General features: G+C 33.9%; 1 protein-coding gene across 1 annotated transcript; it reads left to right on the top strand.

Annotated features, from left to right (window-relative positions):
* The first annotated feature begins 8,994 nt into the window (after nt 1-8,994).
* On the top strand, nt 8,995-12,869 carry LOC108344494 (uncharacterized). Its single transcript, XM_052874530.1, has 7 exons — nt 8,995-9,477; nt 10,885-10,942; nt 11,086-11,166; nt 11,276-11,311; nt 11,384-11,623; nt 11,700-11,841; nt 11,937-12,869. The coding sequence occupies exons 1-7, from the start codon at nt 9,056-9,058 to the stop codon at nt 12,398-12,400; spliced, it is 1,443 nt and encodes a 480-aa protein (XP_052730490.1). The 5' UTR covers nt 8,995-9,055; the 3' UTR covers nt 12,401-12,869.
* The last annotated feature ends 218 nt before the right edge of the window (nt 12,870-13,087 follow it).

Genomic DNA, 13,087 nt, shown 5'->3' on the forward strand with positions numbered 1-13,087 from the left:
AAGGAAAATGGTGAGCTGTTAATTTGATAGTAATTACTTGTTCAAAGTTAAATATCAGTGTATGCTATAAGAAAAAATAGGTAAACTTTTGTGTCTCCTTATATTTAAAAACATATTATACGAATAAAATAAAAATGTAATCCAATAAGAGTTATTGTTATTATCTCTTCTTATTCCCAAATATTTCTTTTTGACGTTATCTAGTTTAAGAAAACTTCATTTAATAAAACATTTATGTTATGAAAACCTTTAAAACTGAGAGGGGAAAAAGTACAAACTAGAAGTTAGATTGTTCGAAAAGAATATTATGTTGGCCAGACATCTATAAAATTTATGTCTAAATGTTCTTATATGTTTTAAAATTTAACAAAATAACATTAAATGAAATGTGAATTTAAAGATACTATAACTAAAATATAAAGATAGGATAAACATAAGTGTTAGGCTCAAAATCTCTAATCATCTAGTAACATAGGAAAAGTCTTAGAAAAACATTTAGGATTAAACGAGACGCAACACCAAACGATTCCCAAAATCAAAGCGTTTATGAGAGTCATGCTAATCGCAAAAACTATACCATACCAAACAATAATTAGCTAAACTCTCAAACAGATAAGCATATGAAAGTGTCGAGACAATGTTTTTGGCAAAGCCTTAAGAGTCTCAAGTAATATTCCAAAAACGTGTGGAAAGCAAACTTACTAAATGCTCTAGCTGAAGAAAGCAAAATCTCAAAAGTGTTTACAATGAACTAGAAAATACCATGGGCTAAACCTTTCACTTCGTCCAACGATGAAGTTCTTATTCAATGCTTTGTTAAGATAAAAATCGTCTATACGCCCAAACACTCTCATGTTTTGAGTTTAACCAAATAACATTAAAACGACATAATAAGCTGAAAACAACTTGAGATGAAAAACCTAGAACAAAAATCCTCAAACATAGAAAACATACACAAAGACTTAGGACTAGAATCCACAACATAGAGAAACTTAAGAAAACACTTAGAATTTTAGGTAATAGAAAAACATCTAGGCTAGACGCATAGCTAAACACTATTGTGCCTAAAGCATTTAAGAGAGTTGAAGTAAAACACTTAATGCTCATCATACCTAAGAAAGGTATTCAGCATAACTCTCTCAGAAGAAAAACAGTTGAGACAATGTCTCTAACAAAACACTTTAAAAGACTTGAATTATAAAGATATAAAAAGAATGCTTTAACAAGCTAAACACTATCTATCTAAAAAGAGACCAAACCAAAAGAAGTGTTTACTTGACTAAACAATACCATAAGCTTAAACAATGTTTCGTCCAACAATGAAGTCTCTATACAATACTTGATATCTTTAGAAAAGAGCTTAATTGCAAAAAGCTACCTAACGATAGAAAATCAAAAAACACTTTGTTGTTATGAGTAAGCATTAAATGACATTAGATGTTACATGTTCAAAAACAACAAAAGTGATAAGAAAAGACATATTTGTTGCATGCACAATTTACTCTACTCTTTGCAGATAAGTTATTCTACATGCATCCATAGAGCTACAAATCAAATATAAAAAGTGGACGTTAGAGATAAAGAAGATATTCACAGAATGTTCTTCTCTTGAAGCCATACCAAAAAGGAACGTACAATCTACTTCAAGCAAAGTACTGAAAAAGAATGTCTGTTTTGACAAGTTGACTTACCTAACGATTATTATACAAAGAAGAGAAAACACGAGTATCAAGGCTAAAAGCACAAGTCTAACAGACAAATATTCATGAAGCCTTTAAATAGAAGAAATTTTGAAAAGAAAATCAAGAGGATGGCTTAAGACGATAGTCAAGTAAGAAGCTTACAACAAAACATTCATCCTACAAGCATTCAAAAAAGAAGAAAGCAAAGAGCTCAAGACAAGGAATACATTTGAGCTAAAGAAGAGAAACAAGAAGAGAAGAGAATAAAAAAAGAGAAAATAAATCCTCTCAAGCTTCATTATTATATTGCTTACTATTGTAAGAGAAAAGAAAGAAACACCTACGAATGTTTAGATTGCTTTGTTTTGTAATCAAATTCTCTCAACAAGAGATATAGTTTAAACTACTTGTAATCAATCATTGATTGCAATTATGAAGATAACAAAAACACTCACAACTGAATTTATTTTGAGTTGAGGAATCTTGGCAAGGTTTCTAAGTACCAAGAGTGGTGTGAATACTCAAAGGAAATCTCGGTAGGGTGCTGAGTACCAGGATTGGTGCTAATACTCATTTGTAATCGAGTGAAGATTATAGTTGAACCCTCTACGGAAGAGATTGGACGTAACTCAATTGAAGCGAACCAGTATAAAATCTCTTGTTCACTTATCTTTTCTCTTACCTAAACGATCCTCTCGTGAAAACCTGTAGTTGTGCTTTATTTCCAAACACAAGAATCTTCCAAGATAAACAATTTATTTCATAAAGGAAGTTCTTAACAAAACGTTGTAGTATATATATTCTGAATAGCACGCTAAAAGCCTTTATTGCAAAATCCTATTAAGTCGAGCCTACAATTATTTAAAAGAAGATTTCAAAAGCTCGATAACGTGTTATATCGGGTTGCAAAAAGTTTTCCATTACCATTATTCAACCCCCCCCCTCCCCACCCCCCTTCTAGTATTTTTCAAGTACTTCATTTGTTAATGATATCTTCAACTTCTACAACATATTCACAGTACTTCCCCACTACACTCACTCAATCTGGATTGATCCACTCTATTGATTTGAACTTTTAAATGTAGTGTTATGTCGTTAGACGTATACGAGAAAGACTTTTCCATTTTCTTGCTTCTTGGTATTGTAATGTGTGTCGTGAGATACACCTTGCACATTTAAATTTATCTCTACAACCATCTTCTTGACTTCAAGATCCTTCTTAACCAAGTCAACAACATCCTTAGGAAGGTCACACCATTCACCATTCCTAAAGAACATTAAACGTTGCAGTCTCCCACTATTGTTTGTCATACGTTTGGAAACCCTACTTGTTGGTGACACATACGCTAGCCAATGGGCTAAAATTTGTTGTGAAGTTGCACTAAAATGTGCAGGTTGTCGGGTCGCTCGCTTGCGCTCATCGGGTCACTCCACTAAAATGTGAAGCTCCATTTCTATGTACTAGCCCAATATCTATGAATTGATATTGCTCAATTTCTATCTACTACCCCAATATCTAAAAGCTCAGGTGCGGTACTTAAATAAAAACATAGACCTTAAGGACTTAAATAGAAGAACTCAAATGCAATTATGCATATCCAATTCCTTAAACATTGATACACAAACATATTCATATACAAACAAAGAAGGACTTCGCACTTACCTCGATGGTCCGTGAGGCAGCTAACGGTTTAAGGCTTCTAGACAACCACAAACTCTCCCTCGACGAAGATATAACAAACACAGACCTTCGACAATAACAATACCTTGACGAATGCGGCTACAACCACGCACTCTTCTTCGACAATAGAAAAACTCATAAGAAACGAGTTTATATTGCAATATAATGGCTAATGTATAACTACAATGTTGATATCAAAATTGAAATGCAATGAATGATTTAAAATTGTTTGATAGGGGGAGTTTTAACCTCCTTATATCTTTGTCTTTGATGATGAACAATAGAATGGTTTAATGGTTTCTTGCACAACAAATGGCATAAGAAATGTTTTATATTGATCATGTTTGTGCTTGATATGTGAATCTGTTAATGTTGCATGAATCATGCTTAAAACAAATTGATAATCTCATTTCTCGTTGAAATAATCGATTAAACATGGTATATAATCTGTTAGACTTAACCAGATTACTTAGTAAGCGTAAAAGGGGCAAACTGCTCTGTAGTAATCGATTATACAAGGTATATAACCGATTAAAAAATAAAGCAAGCCATAATCTGTTACATAAGTGGAAGAATCTGTTAAGGATGGTAATTTGATAGACAAATTGCTTAAGTGTTGGAATAATCGATTACATAAGTTTCCTAATCGATCAAAACAAGATAACATAGTCTAATCCTTTTCATACATAGCCTAATATGTTATATAATTGTCAATTGAATCAAGAATAGGCTTAAGTGTATTAGATAATCGATTACATGCATAGGATAATCTATTAAAACATAAACAAAAGCTTAAAAGATTACATAAATATCCTAATCGATTATATTGCGACAGGATTTGAAAATTATATATATATACATATATATATATATATATGTGTGTGTGTGTGACTTTAAACCTAATTCAATAACGTTATCATTTTCAAATACTAACATTCTCATTGAGTTGTGATTACAGGTGCTTTCAAGAAGCGTTCATGGAGAATCTACACTATTTTGGTTGATTACCCATCAAGATTGATTAAAGACTTTGTGCTAAAGAGGTTCTGATTCAATCTGCACTAGAGGAGTGTGTCTTAGAGATCAGGTTCTTCATAAACAATATGTGATGTTGTACCTGTGCGAGTTTGCCAGAGGTTAAGGGTTGTGATAGCTCTTGTATTGTGAGAGATTGAGGTTGTTCATCTCTTCGGTTACTATATTGATTTTGAGTGCTGAGAGGAGTGCATTGAGATGGTTGTCTCTGTATTTCTGTATACTTAATCAATTATAGTGGATTCCCTTCAAATAAGGTTGTCGAAGGATGATTAAATGTTAGCCGAACCAGTATAGACTGTTTGTGTTGATCTTTATCTACTCTTTCTCTCTTGTTGATTTATTACTTTTTATTTATTGATTTCAAGAAAGCAAAGAACTCATAAAGATTTTGAAAAGATCATTTAAAAGGGTTAGTCCAATTCACCCTTCCCCCCTCTTGGCTTGAGATATAAGGCATTTCTTTTCTTACAATTGGCACCAGAGTTAGGAATTTGAAAGTTATTCGAATTTTAATCGATTGTGTTCAAAGCTTAATTGATTAAATTGATCCTGATGGCTAATATATCTCAAACATTTGGAGAAGATGCATCTACAAATAGACCACCACTATTTGCAGGTGAGAATTATCCCTTTTGGAAGATCAAAACGGAAATCTTCTTGGAATCTATTGACAAAGGAGTATGGGATGTTGTTATCAATAGCCCCTTTGAACCAACAAAGTTTGAGAATGGTAAGACAAAGGTTTAAAGATTTTTCTGAGTGGAATGCTGATGAAAACATAAGAGCTCACTGTGATGTCAGAGCCAAGAACATCATTTTTTTCTACACCTACCATTGATGAATTTTATAGAATTTCTATGTGTGCAACTGCTAAAGAAATGTGGGATACTTTTAGGTTACTCATGAAGGCACCGATGAAGTCAAGAGAGCAATGGAGAATTCTCTCATTCAAGAATACGAAATGTTTAGAATGAAAAGTGGTGAAACAATTTATGATGTGAAAAAAAGGTTCACTCACATTGTAAACCAACTTCTTGCCCTTGGAAAGGCATTTAACAAAGAGGAGATAAATATGAAGATCTTGAAGAGCTTGAATAGAACCTGGCAGCCAAAGGTCACTGTCATATTTGAATCAAGAGACTTGACTACAATTAACATGGCTACTCTCTTTGGAAAATTAAGAGAACATGAGTTGGAACTTGGAAGATTGAAAGAGGAAGAAGAAGGAGAACAAAAACACACTGTTGATAGGGGAAGCTATGTACAACTGAACTCATATCTCACATATGAGTTTTTCATGATGACAAAAGAAATGTTTTATAGTTTCTTGCACAACAAATGGCAAAACAACTCATTAATCTTTACTGTGTGTGTGTGTTTGAACTCTTTGAAATATGCATTCATTGATTGTAAATGAATTATTGGTTGAAACACATTGCACATTGCATATATGCATGAAATAATCGATTACACTGTTTGCATAATCTATTAAATTTCATCATATATCAGTATATGCTTATCAGAGGCAAAACAACTATGTTTTAACCGATTACATTAATTATATAATTGATTAAAACATATTGATATGCCAGAATATGTTTGCTGAGTGCATTGAAGTGTTTGAAATGGAAAATGTTTTCAAATTTGCTTATGTATATGGAACTTAATTGATTACATTATTTTCATAATCGGTTAAAATAAGTGAAAACCATTTTCTTAAAAAGCCATAATTGTCAATAACGGTCATATTTTGAATATTGTGGCTTGTATGTTTTATATAATCGATTACATGCATATTTTAATCTGTTAAATCTTATGAAGATGTGAAACTGTTAAAGTAGAAGGAAAAACTTAACAGATTACCTAAAATGCTTAATCGATTAAATTGCGTCAGAGTTGAAAAATATATAAATAGACTCATTGCCTCAATAAGAATTGATGATCTTAAACTTTCATAACTGGTTGTTGAGATTTAATTATAGGAGTGTCCTGATTTTCTTGGAGAATCAAGATTGCTTTTTGAAGGAAATCCATAAAGATTCTTGCAAGATTGAAGTGCTTTAACATTGTTGATCAAATATGCACATCTGGTGTATTCTGTTGTGATCAATGTTCATCTACAATCTGGTTGATTGTGTTTCCCTGTTGCTGAGAGCCAGAAAGAGGACTTTACGAGTTATAGTTCTTAGAGTTATGATTGCTCTAAGGTGAAAGAGAGTGGGGATAACTTTCTAGGGTGAGACTTTAAAGTGTTCAAGTCTTGTGCTATAGGTGATATTGAGTTGGGAAAGGAGAGTACATTTGACAAGGTAGTTCTCTGTATTTCTTACTTGTAAAACTCTATCAATATAGTGGTTCCCTTCAAATCAGGTTGTTGAAATAAGACTGAATGTAGGCTTGGCCGTACCAGTATAAATTTCTGTGTTGATCTTTTTATCCCTTCTCTTTTACATTGTTCATATTCTTGTTTGATTGCATTTCAAGAAAACTTCCAAGATTTTGAAAAGTTTTTAAAGAACAAATTTTTCAAAGGGAAAACCAATTCACCCCCTTCTTGATTAAGATAATTGGCCTAACTTTTTCTACAATTGGCATTCAAACAATCATTCAGATTGCATTCAAACAATAAGCACAAGATATGAAATCACAAAACAAAATACCATTAACTCAGATAAAATTCAAACAAAACAGAGTATAAATGTTCAAAGCAGAGAGGCCTTATGGCCAAGATTACATTCACCCCAAAATTAACATAACCAAGACTAATCTAACTAAGTTCACTATATCATATCCCTAAGCAGTATATCATCATTGCTTTCATCAGGAATACTCTCTTCCTCATCATCACTTGTCTCAACTTCTTCAATCTCATCATCATCATCATCCAAACTCTGGATGCCAAGCTTCTTTTGTACAACAGCTATGTTCTTGTTGAGCTTGTCAAATTGAGATCTGCAGAGAGTATTGAGAGAATTCATCTGTCTGACCATAAATTTCTCAAATTTTGATTTAGGTCTGAAGTTGGCAGTAGATGATCCAGCAAGAGCCTCTTCTCTATCCAGATTTTCATCTTTGAATATCCATCCATCTGGTCCATGTCGAAGATTCATATGATGTAAGGCAGTTTTATCAATGATGTTCCTCTTGTTGTATGTTTCACATGATTCTTCAATATAATTAACATGAAAGTGAAGAAGCACCTTTGAGATGAAAACAACATAGGGTAGGCTTGCAGATTCCAGCCGAGTCACCTAGAGCATATTGTCTGATACAGTTGTTGCCCAATCAATTTGTATATTTTCTTTAAGAGCATGGATTAAACGCACATCCTCTATGGTCACTTGTGCATGATTTTTGCCCCTTGGCAGAAGAATCCAAGTAATGACAAAAGCACAAAGATGATCATCTCTCTTCATTCCACCTGTTTTGTAGAGAGAATAATCTCTAGGCTCGTCAGGATTCCTTAGGCAGTTCTGGTACACAAAGAACTTGTGCATACCTTCAATCCCCAATTGACATTTTTCACCCCAAGGAGAAAACCAGCAATAGAAGACCAGACATCATCAATTAGTTTGATGTTGACGTCCTTTACCCTGGAACAAAGTGCTCCATCACTGATTTTCATATTTGAATAAAAGACTTTCACTAGGTCTACATATCATGGATCCGCCATTTCTACAAACGTCTTCAAGCTCTGTCGTTCCAGTCATTCTTCAAACACGAATCCTTCTCTTCTAAAGAAATTAAGATTAGCATACTTATGAGGGATAACTTTCCTCAGCCTCGAATGATTAATAAAGTTTGTCTGAGCTTCTTTTTCCCTAATCCATCCTTCCAGATTCGACGCACGAGATTTTCGGCCAATAGTTTTGACATGTTTACGCTGAGAGGATGAAACCATTACAAGAGTTTGATGGAGGAATTTTGAAGAAGAGCGACTTTGAGAGAGTTGAAGTGTGATTCCAGATAAAAGTTTGATGAACACTTTAACATATTATATTTTTACCTTAATGGATTAAGCTAAGAGAGATACACAATTTCAAATTCCATGATGATGAGAAAACTATTTAAAAATTCTTCTATCGAAATATCTAATTGAAATTAGGGTAAATAAAAAAAATATAAAAATATAATCGATAAAACAAATTTCTTCTATTTACTTAAATAATTCGTAAAATGAGTTACATCAAATAAAAAAGTTAATATTTTAAATTAAATTAGCTTAATTTTCATAAATTCTCTCTATTGTTATAATTTAACATTTTAATATTATTAGTTGTTATTAATTTATTGTAATAATGTAAAGGAAGATTGCATGGTTTCTTTTTAGTGCGAAACACAAAGATAAAAATATACACAGTTTTTTCTATTCTTTAAGAAATAACTCTATCCCTCTACAATCTTTATTTGTTTACATAAACAAGCAGCATTTGTGTTGTTTTTAAATGTTTATTATACAAGTACAAGAAAATTACAAGAAGAGGGTAATGTTTCAACTTGACACGCCAGAAAGGTAAAACTCTACGTAAGAACACCATGGGTGTTTGTTAAAATGGTGACGCGGAAAGCAAATCTCTATTCATCCTGATGTGGGCCTCTCATAGATTTGGCATTTCTTAGTGAATAAAACAACCAAGACCGAATTGAACCATTCATGACCGTGAATTCGTGCTTCCAATTTTACCCACAACAAACAACTACCACCATATCCGCCATCGTACACCATCACCCACCCGTAACTAATCGAACCAGCACTCAACAAAAACCACCACCCTTCACCCTTCACTGTTGCCGCCTTCAAAGCTGCCAACTTTCGAATTTCAGAACTCAAATTTACTCGGTCCGTTTACTGGGTCATCTCCGAGCTATGCGTGGAGCTGAGGGTGGTGGTGGTGGTGGTTTCGCCGTCAGAGGCGGTAACATCTACTGGGGAAGAAAAGAGGAAACTGGTTTCAGAGGAATCGTGGTAATCTTCTCTTGGGTTTCTGTTCCACAGACCATTTTACGAGAATTCGTCGATCTGTGTTCTTCTTTCGGGTGGAATTCCCTCGTTTGTTCTGCCAATTATCTCTCAGCGTAAGTTTTTCTGTTTTTGCAATTTCCTTTCTTTATTGTTTTTCAACGTCGTTATTTCATTCATTTGTAGCTTCTAGATCATTATATTTTCTCTCCATTTTGTTTGTTGCTTGAGAACTGCTTTGATCAACCAGATGAAATTAGTGGATCAGCAATTTAATAAAATCGGAGGACTAGGTTTTAGACGAGGATGAATTGCTGTAAAAATCAGAGCTTTCTAACCATATTTCTTAATCCTGGTGCCACTTTATTGCATTTGGGACAGACTAGTTGTTTTTTTTTTTTTTTTTTTGCTCATTTTTCGGCTAGGAGGAAAACAGGCATGCGCCATATTGAGAGAGAGGACAGTTTTGTATGTTGCATGTCACGTTTGCCTAACCCTATGGAATTATAATTGAAGAAGTTTGGCTTGGAAAATACTTTACCCGTGAAAGTAGCAGAATGCTGTTTAATGTCACATTCGATTGGGTTTGCATCTTCCATTAGTTATTTGTCTCCAACTGGTGAAGAAGTAAGATTGAAAATATTAATGGAGTTTACATATGGTTGTTGGATTATATGGCATGCTTTGTCAACTTCAATCAGATCCCAGAGGGGACCATGTGTTAGTAAGTTGGAATAAAAAAATTACTCCCAGTACTGGTGGGAGGAAATATATGGCTACTGGCTAGCTTACACAGAATTGTGAATTTAAGAATATGGGTGGGTTGGAGTGGTTTAGTTACGGTTTACTCACTTAATTCATACCATAATTTAATGTTGGATCGTGTCAGGCACCTGAGGACTTACCTGCATGTCATTAGGAAGGTTTGTGCTTCCTTCTTGATGCATTGGGAAATGTTGGAAACTTATGGGCATATATGTTCTCTACATCTTACATGTGTTGGGAACCTTTAATTCTGGTCGAAGTGTTCTGTGACAAAGTTCTAAATTCTGATAGTTTTTAAGCATTGGAAAAGGACAAGGGAAGTTCTACTTCCTGTTAACACGATTTCAAAATCCAGTGACAATATATTAAATGGATTTGTATGTGGCTTGGTGTTGTATTACCCTAAGACCCTGTTTGGATGAACTTTTCTATAAGCATATAAGAGAAAAGAATATGAAGTTAAAAAGTGCATAAATTGATTTTACCTAATAGCAGACGCGCAATTCATTTTACCTATTTATTTTCTTCTTCTAAGTTAAGTACTTATGGAAAAGTTTATTTAAACAGGGTTTAAATCCTTCTGTCAAAAGCTTAAGTTCCATGCTCAAGTTGTAACCACCTAAATATCTGCTGAAGCCTACTATTTTGTATATGCATTTTGTTGGTCACAGACGACCACCTTATTTGATTTATACTCTTTAATTTATTGGTTGGTGGTACTGACGGAATTTTTATATCTTATATTTCCTCTCATGCAGTTTTCATGATGAAAGTGCCATGCCATTGGCATTTTGTGTTCTTGATGAACTAATTAAGGTTAGTTTTTGAATTTGGATAGCATGCTCAGATTTATATTAATGCTCTTATGGAAATTTCAAAATCTCTCTTTAATGCCATGCTACCTTTGCATTGTGTTGTAGTGTAGATGCTCAGTGTAATAATTAATTTGTATTATGCAGGAGCTTCGAACTAGGGCATGTCCTGTTGTATTTGCTTCTTTTTCTGCGGGGTCCAAAGCCTGTCTGTATAAAGTGTTTCAGGTAATTTTAGGCATCCAATCTTATGTTTGACATGGAGAATATTATAATTTAAAGTTGTATCCGTTTTAAGTTGAGATGTGCATTGTAATAGCTTTCTGTATAAATGCAGCTCATTGATGGAAGATGTGAAACTGCGCTCAACTTGGTAATGCACTTTTTGTAGATGGTTTTGTGCTTGAAATTATTGATTATTGATTTATTGATTTATTTGTTGTAGCCTAACTACCAACTACTTAGGAACTGCCTCTGTGGACAAATTTATGATTCTGGTCCAATAGATGTTACCAGTGATTTTGGCTTCCGCTTTGCATTACACCCCTCCATTGCAAAGGTGCCTGGACCATCAAAACTTGTTTCTTGGGTAGCAAAATCTGTTACCTCCGGATTGGATGCATTATACCTAACTAGATTTGAATCCCAAGCTGCTGAGCATTGGCAGGCTTTATATTCTTCTGTTGTAAGTTCTATATTGACCACCTGGAATCCTTTTAGTTTTCTTATTCGAAACCTGATTTCATTTTTTTTTTCTTTAGAACTTTGGAGCTCCATTTCTCCTTTTATGTTCTGAGAATGATGACCTTTTGCGATACCAAAATATCTGTGATTTTACCCAACGACTACGCAACCTCAATGGTGATGTCAACCTTGTAAATTTCAGCAGCTCCTCTCACCTTGGTTCGTCTGAGACTGATTTTCAACTACATTGTGACTAACTTGAAACAGTTTAACCTAAACATTTCATTATTATTATTATTATTAATTTGTTTCAGGTCATTACAAACACCATCCAATTCAATATAGAATAGCTGTGAATAATTTATTAGAGAAGGCTCTTACAATATATTCACAGAAAGTGATGCTAGAAAGAGAAAGAACCGGTATGGATGGTACACAGGATGAGATATCAGAGTTAATCTGTGACCTGCAGAAGGTGGCGATCAATTCAAATAAAAGCCTTAGAAGAGTTGCAGTTGGACCAACTGACCACTTTTTTTTGCCTAGTTCAGCAGGGCATTACAGTGATAGAGAATGTGGGACTCCATATGATGAACAGAAAGAAAAGCCTGTTTGTCTGCCTAGTTTCCCAAGCATCAGTGCTCACAGTGTCCTTGGTCAATTTCTTTTCGATGTTTGTGTTCCTAAGAATGTTGAGGGTTGGGATGTGAAATTTTCTTCAGCTCCTAGGCATTCACTTTTCAGAAGCACCAAGCGCATTGGTCGGTCCAGATTATGAAATTGTTCTAATATCTGACCTGAGGAAATACTTTGTGATAAACTTGTTTGAAACATCAGCAATTTCCCTTGACAATACAGGAAGATATGATAGATTTGGATGCAATGCTTGGCTACTGTTGTGTCTGGCTGTGGAACTGTTGTGGTTGAAATGATTCAACATTTAATTCCTTGGCACTTACGAGAAAATGGTGGGCTTAGAAATGAACACATGCCTGTTGTATCAGAAAGGAGAGCTTCTGATGGTTCAAACTGGTTGATGCTTGGCTATGGTAACTACTCATTAGGTAATTGTATTTGCATTTAATGAGATAAAATTGTACTCATGTATATATATAGTTAGAGCATGTAAGTAGATGTGCATAATATATTTTTAAGGGAATAAAACGTCTCTTGCTAGAGCGTGGAAGAAACTTGTAAATTAGACATGTCTAGCAATGTGCAAAAATGTTATTATACTTGTTTTGCTAGCAGAATAATTTCATATTCTGTACTGAATATTTTACTGAATTAGCTCGTAGTAGAGGAATACGAGTATGTTTGGATGAGTTTCTTCATAGAACCTTCTTAGAGAGAAAAGTAAAAAGAAAAAACCAAGACTGATCTCTTTATAACTTAAAATTACTTTATGATTAAAATTAGCTTATGCATTGTAGAAGTTAAGTATAAGTTCCTTTATATATATATA

This window comes from Vigna angularis, chromosome 1 (assembly GCF_016808095.1).
Source record: "Vigna angularis cultivar LongXiaoDou No.4 chromosome 1, ASM1680809v1, whole genome shotgun sequence".
NCBI lineage: Eukaryota > Viridiplantae > Streptophyta > Magnoliopsida > Fabales > Fabaceae > Vigna > Vigna angularis.

Coding starts and splice junctions, on each gene's coding strand:
- LOC108344494 (XM_052874530.1), top strand. CDS start 9,056: ATGACCGTGAATTCGTGCTTCCAATTTTACCCACAACAAACAACTACC. Junction 9,478..10,884: donor TCTGCCAATTATCTCTCAGC/GTAAGTTTTTCT, acceptor CCTCTCATGCAG/TTTTCATGATGAAAGTGCCA. Junction 11,312..11,383: donor GTGAAACTGCGCTCAACTTG/GTAATGCACTTT, acceptor TATTTGTTGTAG/CCTAACTACCAACTACTTAG.